Source organism: Chiloscyllium punctatum, chromosome 21 (genome assembly GCF_047496795.1).
Source record: "Chiloscyllium punctatum isolate Juve2018m chromosome 21, sChiPun1.3, whole genome shotgun sequence".
Taxonomy (NCBI): domain Eukaryota; kingdom Metazoa; phylum Chordata; class Chondrichthyes; order Orectolobiformes; family Hemiscylliidae; genus Chiloscyllium; species Chiloscyllium punctatum.
Window position 1 is genome coordinate 4,672,246 of NC_092759.1, and position 16,488 is coordinate 4,688,733.

General features: G+C 49.1%; 1 protein-coding gene across 1 annotated transcript in view; it reads right to left on the reverse strand.

The window, feature by feature from the left end:
- LOC140492539 (acetylcholine receptor subunit beta-like) overlaps nt 1-15,507 on the reverse strand; it is a 41,152-nt gene extending 25,645 nt beyond the window's left edge. Inside the window, exons 1-2 of the mRNA XM_072591478.1 lie at nt 15,327-15,507; nt 1,915-2,054 (exon numbers count right to left, since the gene is read on the reverse strand). Coding sequence (XP_072447579.1) covers nt 1,915-2,054; nt 15,327-15,387 — 201 coding nt within the window. The 5' untranslated portion in view covers nt 15,388-15,507. The remainder of the gene's footprint in view (nt 1-1,914; nt 2,055-15,326) is intronic.
- Nucleotides 15,508-16,488: the final 981 nt, after the last annotated feature.

The following is a 16,488-nucleotide window of genomic DNA, read 5'->3' on the forward strand; positions in this document are numbered from 1 at the left end:
ATTGACTTGGATCCCATTTACCACCCCTTGCGAAAAAGAACAGAAAATGTAATCACCATAGGAAATGGTGTCATAACAGGAAATGACATCACCAGCCCAAGGAAACTCAAACATATAAATAGAAAATGGGCCACACCACCAGTGCTTCGTTCAGAGGCTCACTGAAGATGTTACCTACTATGGTGGCAAAACGTCTGAAAATGAACCTTCCAGCTCAGCGAGCAAACCTACATCCATGATGCTGTGTTTTCCAGGACATTTGGATGACTCAGTTGAAGAAAGACCTCCCTGGCCATGAAGGTCAGTGTCTAACTCTTCTAAAAATTAGGCAGAACCAACTGCAAAGATCTCACTTGCCCAAAACAATGCAAGAGCTCGACAGCGTCAAATTTCAGGATTTCTAACTGATTTTCACGTGAAGTGAAATCTGATTTGAAGACCTGATTGTTTCAATAACTGTTAGCATTGCAAACTCAATGACACAAGAAGTCAACAGAACCATGATAAGATTTCCCTGAATTTTGGCCTTTGAGATCGGTGTCTTAGTCCCGCACTGGGGCATTTTTGCCAATTGAGGACAGTCTTGGATCAGCACTAGTTGAAAGTGAGACATACCTGAATGGCCTCCTGCCATTGAATGATTTGGAGACTGAGTTTTTTGAGGAAGTAACAAAGAGGATTGACGAGGGTAGAGCAGTGGATGTGATCTATACGGACTTCAGTAAGGCATTCGACAAGGTTCCCCATGAGAGACTGGTTAGCAAGGTTAGATCTCATGGAATACAGAGAGAACTAGCCATTTGGATACAGAACTGGCTCAAAGATAGAAGACAGAGGGTGGTGGTGGAGGGTTGTTTTTCAGACTGGAGGCCTGTGACCAGTGGAGTGCCACAAGGATCAGTGCTGGGTCCTCTACTTTTTGTCATTTACATAAATTATTTGGATGTGAGTATAAGAGGTACAGTTAGTAAGTTTGCAGATGACCCCAAAATTGGAGGTGTAGTGGAGAGTGTAGAGGGTTGCCTCAGATTACAACAGGATCTGGACCAGATGGGCCAATGGGCTGAGAAGTGGCAGATGGAGTTTAATTCAGATAAATGCGAGGTGCAGCATCTTGGGAAAGCAAATCAGGGCAGGACTTATACACTTAATGGTAAGGTCCCAGGGAGTGTTGCTGAACAAAGAGACCTTGGAGTGCAGGTTCATAGCTCCTCGAAAGTGGAGTCACAGGTAGATAGGATAGTGAAGAAGGTGTTTGGTATGCTTTCCTTTATTGGTCAGAGTATTGAGTACAGGAGTTGGGAGGTCATGTTGCGGCTGTACAGGACATTGGTTAGGCCACTGTTGGAATATTGCATGCAATTCTGGTCTCCTTCCTATCGGAAAGATGTTATGAAATTTCAAAGGGTTTAGAAAAGATTTACAAGGATGTTGCCAGGGTTGGAGGATTTCAGCTACAGGGAGAGGCTGAACAGGCTGGGGCTGTTTTCCCTGGAGCGTCGGAGGCTAAGGGGTGACCTTAGAGGTTTATAAAATTATGAGGGGTGTGGATAGGGTAAATAGACAAAGTCTTTTCCCTGGGGTGGGTGAGTCCAGAACTAGAGGGGCATAGTTTTAGGGTGAGAGGGGAAAGATATAAAAGAGACCTAAGGGGCAAAGTTTTCACACAGAGAGTGGTACGTGTATGGAATGAGCTGCCAGAGGATGTGGTGGAGGCTGGTACAATTACAACATTTAAAAGGCATCTGGATGGGTATTTGAATAGGAAGGGTTTGGGGGGATATGGGCTGGGTGCTGGCAGGTGGGACTAGATTGGGTTGGGATATCTGGTCAGCATGGACGGGTTGGACCGAAGGGTCTGTTTCCATGCTGTACATCTCTATGACTCTCTCACTTACCCAAATCATGACTTACCAGGCTGATCAGCTGCGAGAGGGTCATCCCCACTCTCACCGTCACTCTCTCGTCTGCTGCCTGCGCTGGTCGCACATTGAGATTGTAGGAGTCAAACAACTTGTTGAGAAGTCTCTTCTCAGTCTCAGAGGCACCGACCCCTGGGGTCAAAGGTCAGAAAGAAACCAGGCAGACAAGTCAAAAATCACCAACCATGAATTTTCGTCAGTTGACGCGAGGAATTCATCACTTTGACTGACACGTTGAACATACTTGCTACACAAGTGAAAGGCAATGCCCATTTCCAAGAAGAGAAAATCTGACCGTCTTCCTTTTAATCATGTTAGTGTCACTTCTACATATGTAAATTATAAAACCTTTTTTTTAAAAGTTACATTCTCAGGTGAACTTTAACAATTGCTGTTAGCCAGATAATGTGTTGAAGGTGTTAGCCCCCCTGTGTGCTGCTGTCTGTGCCATCATGTTTAGATTGATTCTAACCTAAAAAATTAGTTAGCAGAGTCTGACATGGTTTCATACAGTTTTTGAGCAAAGTGCAATGTAACTCTGGAAGTACAAATGTATATGTGTGTGTGTGTGTAACTGCATGAAACCATGTAAGACTCTGTTAACTCGTTTTTTAGATTAGAATCAATCTAAACATTATTAGATTAGATTAGATTACTTACAGTGTGGAAACAGGCCTTTCGGCCCAACAAGTCCACACCGACCCACCGAAGCGCAACCCACCCATACCCCTACATTTACCCCTTAGCTAACACTATGGGCAATTTAGTATGGCCAATTCACCTGACCTGCACATTTTTGGACTGTGGGAGGAAACCGGAGCTCCCGGAGGAAACCCACCCAGACACGGGGAGAATGTGCAAACTCCACACAGACAGTCACCTGAGGCGGGAATTGAACCCGGGTCTCTGGCGCTGTGAGGCAGCAGTGCTAACCAATGTGCCACCGTGCCGCCCACAGTGGCACAGACAGCAGCACACAGGGGGCTAACACCTTCAACACATTATCTGGGCTGACACCAATTGTTAAAGTTCACCTGAGAATGTAACTTTTAAAAAAGGTTTTGCCATTTACATATGAAAGAAGTGAGACTAACACGGTCATTCTAACAGATGAGAGACTTAACAAACAATCAAGGTATTTTCAATATATAATTTCAGTTATATCACACTGTAAACTTTTGCTAGAAATCCTGTGACTTACAATCTTACTCTCCACAACCACCTGATGAAGGAGCAGCGCTCCGAAAGCTAGTGCTTCCAAATAAACCTGTTGGACTATAACCTGGTGTTGGGGGATTTTTAAATTGGCTTATGGTGTGTCCCTTTGGCCCTTTTGGGTATACCAGATCCAGTCATCTAACACACACACACATCCAAGCATAGACCCTCCTGCCCCAGCTAGTAGTAAGAGGGAGTCTGACCAAGCATCTTCAACTCAACGCAAGTAGGTGAGGGGCGAGTGGGAGTGGAATGGAATCTTGCATACGAACTGCCTTATGAGACTTGAAAGAAACAGCAAAACCCATCTGGGCATGTAGGTAGAGGGTGATGGGTTGGAGCACAAATTCTCATATTTGAGGGGGGGGTGATGGTTAAACATCACGTCAGGCTGTTTTAACGCCCATCAAATGATGGAGCCTCTGTAGCAGAATCAGCTATAAGACTCTGTACAGAGTCTGTCTAAATACGTCAGTGTCACAAACTCCAACATCCTGATCGGGACAGAATTAATGTTGATTCTCTTCAACTGATTATCAAAATTGCCATTAGTTTGCCCTTCACAGAACTGTCTCCCATCGAGCCACACATACTGAACTCTCTCTGTTGTCTAATGCCCTGGGTATATGAATAGAACAGACTGCATTTCTTTGTGGTTTGAGCCCGGGGTGAGCTGCATTGGTGAGACAGACTGGTCCCAACCACCTGTTCATCTCAGTGTAACACAATCTTCTTCAATTAACCTCCCCACGCACAAACCAGCCACTGACCCTTCATTTCAACATCCCTTCACTTTGACTGAGATCACACAAATGCCTCACATTATTGCTGAGATACGCCCCATACCCAGCCCCTTCACTGCAACACATTCTAATGTTCGGAAGCCTTCACAATAAAACTCTGATATACCCCACACCCCTCACTATAACACTCTGATATACCCCACACCCCTCACTGTAACACTCTCTGATATACCCCACACCCCTCACTGTAACACTCTGATATACCCCACACCCCTCACTGTAACACTCTCTGATATACCCCACACCCCTCACTGTAACACTCTCTGATATACCCCACACCCCTCACTGTAACACTCTCTGATATACCCCACACCCCTCACTGTAACACTCTCTGATATACCCCACACCCCTCACTGTAACACTCTGATATACCCCACTCCCCTCACTGTAACACTCCCTGATATACCCCACACCCCTCACTGTAACACTCTCTGATATACCCCACACCCCTCACTGTAACACTCTCTGATATACCCCACACCCCTCACTGTAACACTCTGACATACCCCACTCCCCTCACTGTAACACTCCCTGATATACCCCACACCCCTCACTGTAACACTCTCTGATATACCCCACATCCCTCACTGTAACACTCTCTGATATACCCCACACCCCTCACTGTAACACTCTCTGATATACCCCACTCCCCTCACTGTAACACTCTCTGATATACCCCATACCCCTCACTGTATCTCTCTCTGATATACCCCACACCCCTCATTGTAACACTCTCTGATATACCGCACACCCCTCACTGTAACACTCTCTGATATACCCCACACCCCTCACTGAAACACTCTCTGATATACCCCACACCCCTCATTGTAACACTCCCTGATATACCCCACACCCCTCACTGTAACACTCTCTGATATACCCCACCCCCCTCACTGTAACACTCTCTGATATACCCCACCCCCCTCACTGTAACACTCTCTGATATACCCCACCCCCCTCACTGTAACACTCTCTGATATACCCCACCCCCCTCACTGTAACACTCTCTGATATACCCCACACCCCTCACTGTAACACTCTCTGATATACCCCACACCCCTCACTGTAACACTCCCTGATATACCCCACACCCCTCACTGTAACACACTCTGATATACCCCACACCCCTCGCTGTAACACTCTCTGATATACCCCACACCCCTCACTGTAACACTCTCTGATATACCCCACACCCCTCACTGTAACACTCTCTGATATACCCCACACCCCTCACTGTAACACACTCTGATATACCCCACCCCCCTCACTGTAACACTCTCTGATATACCCCACCCCCCTCACTGTAACACTCTCTGATATACCCCACCCCCCTCACTGTAACACTCTCTGATATACCCCACCCCCCTCACTGTAACACTCTCTGATATACCCCACCCCCCTCACTGTAACACTCTCTGATATACCCCACACCCCTCACTGTAACACTCTCTGATATACCCCACACCCCTCACTGTAACACTCCCTGATATACCCCACACCCCTCACTGTAACACACTCTGATTTACCCCACACCCTCACTGTAACACTCTCTGATATACCCCACCCCCTCACTGTAACACTCTCTGATATACCCCACACCCCTCACTGTAACACTCTCTGATATACCCCATACCCCTCACTGTAACACTCTCTGATATACCCCATACCCCTCACTGTAACACTCTCTGATATACCCCACACCCCTCAATGTAACACTCTCTGATATACCCCACCCCTCTCACTGTAACACTCTCTGATATACCCCACACCCCTCACTGAAACACTCTCTGATATACCCCACACCCCTCACTGTAACACTCTGATATACCCCACACCCCTCACTGTAACACTCCCTGATATACCCCACACCCCTCACTGTGACACTCTGATATACCCCACACCCCTCACTGTAACACACTCTGATATACCCCACACCCCTCACTGTAACACTCTGATATACCCCACACCCCTCACTGTAACACTCCCTGATATACCCCACACCCCTCACTGTAACACTCTCTGATATACCCCACACCCCTCACTGTAACACTCTCTGATATACCCCACACCCCTCAATGTAACACTCTCTGATATACCCCACCCCTCTCACTGTAACACTCTCTGATATACCCCACACCCCTCACTGTAACACTCTCTGACATACCCCACACCCCTCACTGTAACACTCTCTGATATACCCCACACCCCTCACTGTAACACTCTCTGATATACCCCACACCCCTCACTGCAACACTCTCTGATATACCCCACCCCCCTCACTGTAACACTCTCGGATATACCCCACACCCCTCACTGTAACACTCCCTGATATACCCCACACCCCTCACTGTAACACTCTCTGATATACCCCACACCCCTCACTGTAACACTCTCTGATATACCCCACCCCCCTTACTGTAACACTCTCTGATATACCCCACACCCTTCACTGTAACACTCCCTGATATACCCCACACCCCTCACTGTAACACTCTCTGAAATACCCCACAGCCCTCACTGTAACACTCTCCGATATACCCCACACCCCTCACTGTAACACTCTCTGATACACCCCACTCCCCTCACTGTAACACTCTCTGATATACCCCACCCCCCTCACTGTAACACTCTCTGATATACCCCACACCCTTCACTGTAACACTCTCTGATATACCCCACACCCCTCACTGTAACACACTCTGATATACCCCACACCCCTCACTGTAACACTCTCTGATACACCCCACTCCCCTCACTGTAACACTCTCTGATATACCCCACCCCCCTCACTGTAACACTCTCTGATATACCCCACACCCTTCACTGTAACACTCCCTGATACACCCCACTCCCCTCACTGTAACACTCTCTGATATACCCCACCCCCCTCACTGTAACACTCTCTGATATACCCCACACCCCTCACTGTAACACTCTCTGAAATACCCCACATCCCTCACTGTAACACTCCCTGATATACCCCACCCCCCTCACTGTAACACTCCCTGATATACCCCACACCCCTCACTGTAACACTCTCTGATATACCCCACACCCCTCACTGTAACACTCTCTGATATACCCCACCCCCCTCACTGTAACACTCTCTGATATACCCCACACCCCTCACTGTAACACTCTGATATACCCCACCCCCCTCACTGTAACACTCTCTGATATACCCCACACCCCTCACTGTAACACTCTCTGATATACCCCACCCACCTCACTGTAACACTCTCTGATATACCCCACACCCCTCACTGTAACACTCTCTGATATACCCCACCCCCCTCACTGTAACACTCTCTGATATACCCCACACCCCTCACTGTAACACTCTCTGATATACCCACACCCCTCACTGTAACACTCTCTGATATACCCCACACCCCTCACTGTAACACTCTCTGATATACCCCACCCCCCTCACTGTAACACTCTCTGATATTCCCCACCCCCCTCACTGTAACACACTCTGATATACCCCACTCCCCTCACTGGAACACTCTCTGATATACCCCACACCCCTCACTGTAACACACTCTGATATACCCCACACCCCTCACTGTAACACTCTCTGATATATCCCACACCCCTCACTGTAACACTCTCTGATATACCCCACACCCCTCACTGTAACACTCTCTGATATACCCCACACCCCTCACTGTAACACTCTCTGATATACCCCACCCCCCTCACTGTAACACTCTCTGATATACCCCACACCCCTCACTGTAACACACTCTGACATACCCCACACCCCTCACTGTAACACTCTCTGATATACCCCACACCCCTCACTGTAACACTCTCTGATATACCCCACCCCCCTCACTGTAACACTCTCTGATATACCCCACCCCCCTCACTGTAACACTCTCTGATATACCCCACCCCCCTCACTGTAAGACTCTCTGATATACCCCACACCCCTCACTGTAACACTCTCTGATATACCCCACACCCCTCACTGTAACACTCTCTGATATACCCCACACCCCTCACTGTAACACACTCTGATATACCCCACACCCCTCACTGTAACACTCTCTGATATACCCCACACCCCTCACTGTAACACTCTGATATACCCCACCCCCCTCACTGTAACACTCTCTGATATACCCCACACCCCTCACTGTAACACTCTCTGATATACCCCACACCCCTCACTGTAACACTCTCTGATATACCCCACACCCCTCACTGTAACACTCTCTGATATACCCCACCCCCCTCACTGTAACACTCTCTGATATACCCCACACCCCTCACTGTGACACTCTCTGATATACCCCACACCCCTCACTGTAACACTCTCTGATATACCCCACACCCCTCACTGTAACACTCTCTGATATACCCCACACCCCTCACTGTAACACACTCTGATATACCCCACACCCCTCACTGTAACACTCTCTGATATACCCCACACCCCTCACTGTAACAATCTCTGATATACCCCACACCCCTCACTGTAACACTCTCTGATATACCCCACACCCCTCACTGTAACACTCTCTGATATACCCCACACCCCTCACTGTAACACTCTCTGATATACCCCATCCCCCTCACTGTAACACTCTATGATATACCCCACCCCCCTCACTGTAACACTCTCTGATATACCCCACCCCCCTCACTCTAACACTCTCTGATATACCCCACACCCCTCACTGTAACACTCTCTGATATACCCCACACCCCTCACTGTAACACAATCAGATATACCCCACACCCCTCACTGTAACACACTCTGATATACCCCACACCCCTCACTGTAACACAATCAGATATACCCCACACCCCTCACTGTAACACTCTCTGATATACCCCACACCCCTCACTGTAACACAATCAGATATACCCCACACCCCTCACTGTAACACTCTCTAATATACCCCACACCCCTCACTGTAACACTCTCTGATATACCCCACACCCCTCACTGTAACACAATCAGATATACCCCACACCCCTCACTGTAACACTCCCTGATATACCCCACACCCCTCACTGTAACACTCTCTGATATACCCCACCCCCCTCACTGTAACACACTCTGATATACCCCACACCCCTCACTGTAACACTCTCTGATATACCCCACACCCCTCACTGTAACACTCTCTGATATACCCCACACCCCTCACTGTAACACTCTCTGATATACCCCACACCCTTCACTGTAACACTCCCTGATATACCCCACACCCCTCACTGTAACACTCTCTGAAATACCCCACAGCCCTCACTGTAACACTCTCTGATATACCCCACACCCCTCACTGTAACACTCTCTGATATACCCCACACCCCTCACTGTAACACTCTCTGATATACCCCACACCCCTCACTGTAACACTCTCTGATATACCCCACACTCCTCACTGTAACACTCTCTGATATACCCCACACCCCTCACTGTAACACTCTCCGATATACCCCACACCCCTCACTGTAACACTCTCTGATACACCCCACTCCCCTCACTGTAACACTCTCTGATATACCCCACCCCCCTCACTGTAACACTCTCTGATATACCCCACACCCTTCACTGTAACACTCCCTGATATACCCCACACCCCTCACTGTAACACTCTCTGATACACCCCACATCCCTCACTGTAACACTCTCTGATATACCTCACCCCCCTCACTGTAACACTCTCTGATATACCCCACCCCCCTCACTGTAACACTCTCTGATATACCCCACACCCCTCACTGTAACACTCTCTGATATACCCCACCCGCCTCACTGTAACACTCTCTGATATACCCCACACCCCTCACTGTAACACTCTCTGATATACCCCACACCCCTCACTGTAACACTCTGTGATATACCCCACACCCCTCACTGTAACACTCTCTGATATTCCCCACACCCCTCACTGTAACACACTCTGATATACCCCACCCCCCTCACTGTAACACTCTCTGATATACCCCACTCCCCTCACTGTAACACTCTCTGATATACCCCACACCCCTCACTGTAACACACTCTGATATACCCCACCCCCCTCACTGTAACACTCTCTGATATATCCCACACACCTCACTGTAACATTCTCTGATATACCCCACACCCCTCACTGTAACACTCTCTGATATACCCCACACCCCTCACTGTAACACTCTCTGATATACCCCACCCCCCTCACTGTAACACACTCTGACATACCCCACACCCCTCACTGTAACACTCTCTGATATACCCCACACCCCTCACTGTAACACTCTCTGATATACCCCACACCCCTCACTGTAACACTCTCTGATATACCCCACCCCCCTCACTGTAACACTCTCTGATAAACCCCACCCCCCTCACTGTAACACTCTCTGATATACCCCACACCCCTCACTGTAACACTCTCTGATATACCCCACACCCCTCACTGTAACACTCTCTGATATACCCCACCCCCCTCACTCTAACATTCTCTGATATACCCCACCCCCCTCACTGTAACACACTCTGATATACCCCACACCCCTCATGTAACACTCTCTGATATACCCCACACCCCTCACTGTGACACTCTCTGATATACCCCACACCCCTCACTGTAACACACTCTGATATACCCCACACCCCTCACTGTAACACACTCTGACATACCCCACACCCCTCACTGTAACACTCTCTGATATACCCCACACCCCTCACTGTAACACTCTCTGATATACCCCACACCCCTCACTGTAACACTCTCTGATATACCCCACCCCCCTCACTGTAACACTCTCTGATAAACCCCACCCCCCTCACTGTAACACTCTCTGATATACCCCACACCCCTCACTGTAACACTCTCTGATATACCCCACACCCCTCACTGTAACACTCTCTGATATACCCCACCCCCCTCACTCTAACATTCTCTGATATACCCCACCCTCTCACTGTAACACACTCTGATATACCCCACACCCCTCATGTAACACTCTCTGATATACCCCACACCCCTCACTGTGACACTCTCTGATATACCCCACACCCCTCACTGTAACACACTCTGATATACCCCACACCCCTCACTGTAACACTCTCTGATATACCCCACACCCCTCACTGTAACACTCTGATATACCCCACCCCCCTCACTGTAACACTCTCTGATATACCCCACACCCCTCACTGTAACACTCTCTGATATACCCCACACCCCTCACTGTAACACTCTCTGATATACCCCACACCCCTCACTGTAACACTCTCTGATATACCCCACCCCCCTCACTGTAACACTCTCTGATATTCCCCACCCCCCTCACTGTAACACACTCTGATATACCCCACCCCCCTCACTGTAACACTCTCTGATATACCCCACTCCCCTCACTGTAACACTCTCTGATATACCCCACACCCCTCACTGTAACACTCTCTGATATACCCCACACCCCTCACTGTAACACACTCTGATATACCCCACACCCCTCACTGTAACACTCTCTGATATACCCCACACCCCTCACTGTAACACACTCTGATTTACCCCGCCCCCCTCACTGTAACACACTCTGATATACCCCACACCCCTCACTGTAACACTCTCTGATATACCCCACCCCCCTCACTGTAACACTCTCTGATATACCCCACACCCCTCACTGTAACACACTCTGATATACCCCACACCCCTCACTGTAACACTCTCTGATATACCCCACACCCCTCACTGTAACACTCTCTGATATATCCCACCCCCCTCACTGTAACACTCTCTGATATACCCCACCCCCCTCACTGTAACACTCTCTGATATACCCCACTCCCCTCACTGTAACACTCTCTGATATACCCCACACCCCTCACTGTAACACTCTCTGATATACCCCACACCCCTCACTGTAACACTCTCTGATATACCCCACACCCCTCACTGTAACACTCTCTGATATACCCCACTCCCCTCACTGTAACACTCTCTGATATACCCCACACCCCTCACTGTAACACACTCTGATATACCCCACACCCCTCACTGTAACACTCTCTGATATACCCCACACCCCTCACTGTAACACTCTCTGATATACCCCACACCCCTCACTGTAACGCTCTCTGATATACCCCACACCCCTCACTGTAACACTCCCTGATATACCCCACCCCCCTCACAGTAACACTCTCTGATATACCCCCACCCCTCACTGTAACACTCTCTGATATACCCCACACCCTTCACTGTAACACTCCCTGATATACCCCACACCCCTCACTGTAACACTCTCTGATATACCCCACACCCCTCACTGTAACACTCTCTGATATACCCGACACCCCTCACTGTAACACTCTCTGATATACCCCACACCCCTCACTGTACCACTCTCTGATATACCCGACACCCCTCACTGTAACACTCTCTGATATACCCCACACCCCTCACTGTAACACTCTCTGATATACCCCACACCCCTCACTGTAACACTCTCTGATATACCCCACACCCCTCACTGTAACACTCTCTGATATACCCCACACCCCTCACTGTAACACTCCCTGATATACCCCACACCCCTCACTGTAACACTCTCTGATATACCCCACACCCCTCACTGTAACACTCTCTGATATACCCCACACCCCTCACTGTAACACACTCTGATATACCCCACACCCCTCACTGTAACACTCTCTGATATACCCCACCCCCCTCACTATAACACTCTCTGATATACCCCACCCCCCTCACTGTAACACTCTCTGATATACCCCACACCCCTCACTGTAACACTCTCTGATATACCCCACACCCCTCACTGTAAAACACTCTGATATACCCCACACCCCTCACTGTGACACACTCTGATATACCCCACACCCCTCACTGTAACACTCTCTGATATACCCCACACCCCTCACTGTAACACTCTCTGATATACCCCACACCCCTCACTGTAACACTCTCTGATATACCCCACACCCCTCACTGTAACACTCTCTGATATACCCCACCCCCCTCACTATAACACTCTCTGATATACCCCACCCCCCTCACTGTAACACTCTCTGATATACCCCACACCCCTCACTGTAACACTCTCTGATATACCCCACACCCCTCACTGTAAAACACTCTGATATACACCACACCCCTCACTGTAACACTCTCTGATATACGCCACACCCCTCACTGTAACACTCCCTGATATACCCCACACCCCTCACTGTAACAAACTCTGATATACCCCACACCCCTCACTGTAACACTCTCTGATATACCCCACACCCCTCACTGTAACACTCTCTGATATACCCCACACCCCTCACTGTAACACACTCTGATATACACCACACCCCTCACTGTAACACTCTCTGATATACGCCATACCCCTCACTGTAACACTCCCTGATATACCCCACACCCCTCACTGTAACACACTCTGATATACCCCACACCCCTCACTGTGACACTCTCTGATATACCCCACTCCCCTCACTGTAACACTCTCTGATATACCCCACACCCCTCACTGTAACACTCTCTGATATACCCCACACCCCTCACTGTAACACTCTCTGATATACGCCATACCCCTCACTGTAACACTCCCTGATATACCCCACCCCCCTCACTGTAACACTCTCTGATATACCCCACCCCCCTCACTGTAACACTCTCTGATATACCCCACACCCCTCACTGTGACACTCTCTGATATACCCCACACCCCTCACTGTAACACTCTCTGATATACCCCACACCCCTCACTGTAACACTCTCTGATATACCCCACACCCCTCACTGTAACACTCTCTGATATACCCCACACCCCTCACTGTAACACTCTCTGATATACCCCACACCCCTCACTGTAACACTCTCTGATATACCCCACACCCCTCACTGTAACACTCTCTGATATACCCCACACCCCTCACTGTAACACTCTCTGATATACCCCACACCCCTCACTGTAACACAATCAGATATACCCCACACCCCTCACTGTAACACTCTCTGATATACCCCACACCCCTCACTGTAACACAATCAGATATACCCCACACCCCTCACTGTAACACTCTCTGATATACCCCACACCCCTCACTGTAACACTCTCTGATATACCCCACACCCCTCACTGTAACACTCTCTGATATACCCCACACCCCTCACTGTAACACAATCAGATATACCCCACACCCCTCACTGTAACACTCTCTGATATACCCCACACCCCTCACTGTAACACAATCAGATATACCCCACACCCCTCACTGTAACACTCTCTGATATACCCCACACCCCTCACTGTAACACTCTCTGATATACCCCACACCCCTCACTGTAACACAATCAGATATACCCCACACCCCTCACTGTAACACTCCCTGATATACCCCACACCCCTCACTGTAACACACTCTGATATACCCCACACCCCTCACTGTAACACTCTCTGATATACCCCACCCCCCTCACTGTAACACACTCTGATATACCCCACACCCCTCACTGTAACACTCTCTGATATACCCCACACCCCTCACTGTAACACAATCAGATATACCCCACACCCCTCACTGTAACACTCTCTGATATACCCCACACCCCTCACTGTAACACACTCTGATATACCCCACACCCCTCACTGTAACACTCTCTGATATACCCCACACCCCTCACTGTAACACTCTCTGATATACCCCACACCCCTCATTGTAACACACACTGATATACCCCACCCCCCTCACTGTAACACTCTCTGATATACCCCACACCCCTCACTGTAACACTCTCTGATATACCCCACACCCCTCACTGTAACACTCTCTGATATACCCCACACCCCTCACTGTAACACTCTCTGATATACCCCACACCCCTCACTGTAACACTCTCTGATATACCCCACTCCCCTCACTGTAACACTCTCTGATATACCCCACACCCCTCACTGTAACACTCTCTGATATACCCCACACCCCTCACTGTAACACTCTCTGATATACCCCACCCCCCTCACTGTAACACTCTCTGATATACCCCACCCCCCTCACTGTGTCGTGCTGTGTGATACAAGGGAGACGGCCCTTGCCTTCCACCTGAACTGTGTTCCCATTGACCCACCAGTCCCCTCAATGTATCTACAGCGTTGTGCCATTGGGCATTCATTCACGGAAACGAAATACGTGTGGCTCTGGGTAGTGGACCGAAAGTGAACCTCAAACAGGGGCTAAAAGTGACAAAGACATGAATAGAATGCACGCGTTGATATAGCGGTGTTTCATGACATACCCCACCACCTCACAGCTGAAGACACACTCCTGCTTTCAATCACTCCTGCCGCAACTATGTCAGATCTTTCGCTTTTGCACTTTATCCGAGAAACAGGCACTTACCTGCCCCTGTGACCAGGAGCAAGAGGATTTGAAGTCTCACTGCTAACCATGCAACCCCCATTTCCAGACAGTGACTCTGTCAGGACCTTCCGAAACTCTCCTGGAACTTTACACCAACTTTCTGTGGGTGAGTAGATTGGCTGGTGAGTTGAGCCTGAGACTCACTGGCTGCTGTCAGTCAGGGAAGGGGCTGGACCAGCTCCTCTCCAAACCCCACCTCCTCCAATGACAGCGAAAAGGAGGGTGGGGACTGCCGAAAACCCCATGTTCCGCATAAGCAGCAGCTGTTCAGTAAGGTCCACCCCCTCCCCCCCATCCTCCGAAGGACGTTTAAAGATACAGTAAGTGCCTGGGGTTCCTGCCAACAGCCCAGTGAGTCACCTTCATTCACGCACACTTCACCATTCACACAGGAACCAAACCCTGACCACCATTTACAAGGCACAAGCCAGCGGTGTGATGGGATCACTTCCACTTGCCTTGGCGAGTGTCGCTACTACAACAACACTGTTGGAATATTGTGTGCAATTCTGGTCTCCCTCTTACCGGAAGGATGTTGTGAAACTTGAAAGGGTTCAGAAAAGATTTACAAGGATGTTGCCAGGGTTGGAGGGTTTGCGCTATAGGGAGAGGCTGGGGCTGTTTTCCCTGGAGCGTCGGAGGCTGAGGGGGTGACCTTATACAGGTTTATAAAATCATGAGGGGCATGGATAGGACAAATAGACTTTTCCCTGGGGTGGGGGAGTCCACAACTAGAGGGTGTAGGTTTAGGGTGAGAGGGGAAAGATTTAACAGGGACCTAAGGGGCAGCTTTTTCACACAGAGGGTGGTACGTGGATGGAATAAGCTACCAGGGGAAGTGGTGGAGGGTGGTACAATTGCAACATTTAAAAGGCATCTGGATGGGTATATGAATAGGAAGGGTTTAGAGGGATATGGGCTGGGTGCTGGCAAATGGGACTAGATTGGGTTAGGATGAGTTGGACCGAAGGGTCTGTTTCCGTGCTGTATGATTCTATTAGTCTATAACACTCAGGAAGCTCTAAAGTTGGATGTAGGTTTGCTCTCTGAGCTGGAAGGTTCGTTTTCAGAAGTTTCATCACCATCACTGATGATGTTACCTAGTTTGGTGACGAAATGTCTGAAACCGAACCTTCCAGAT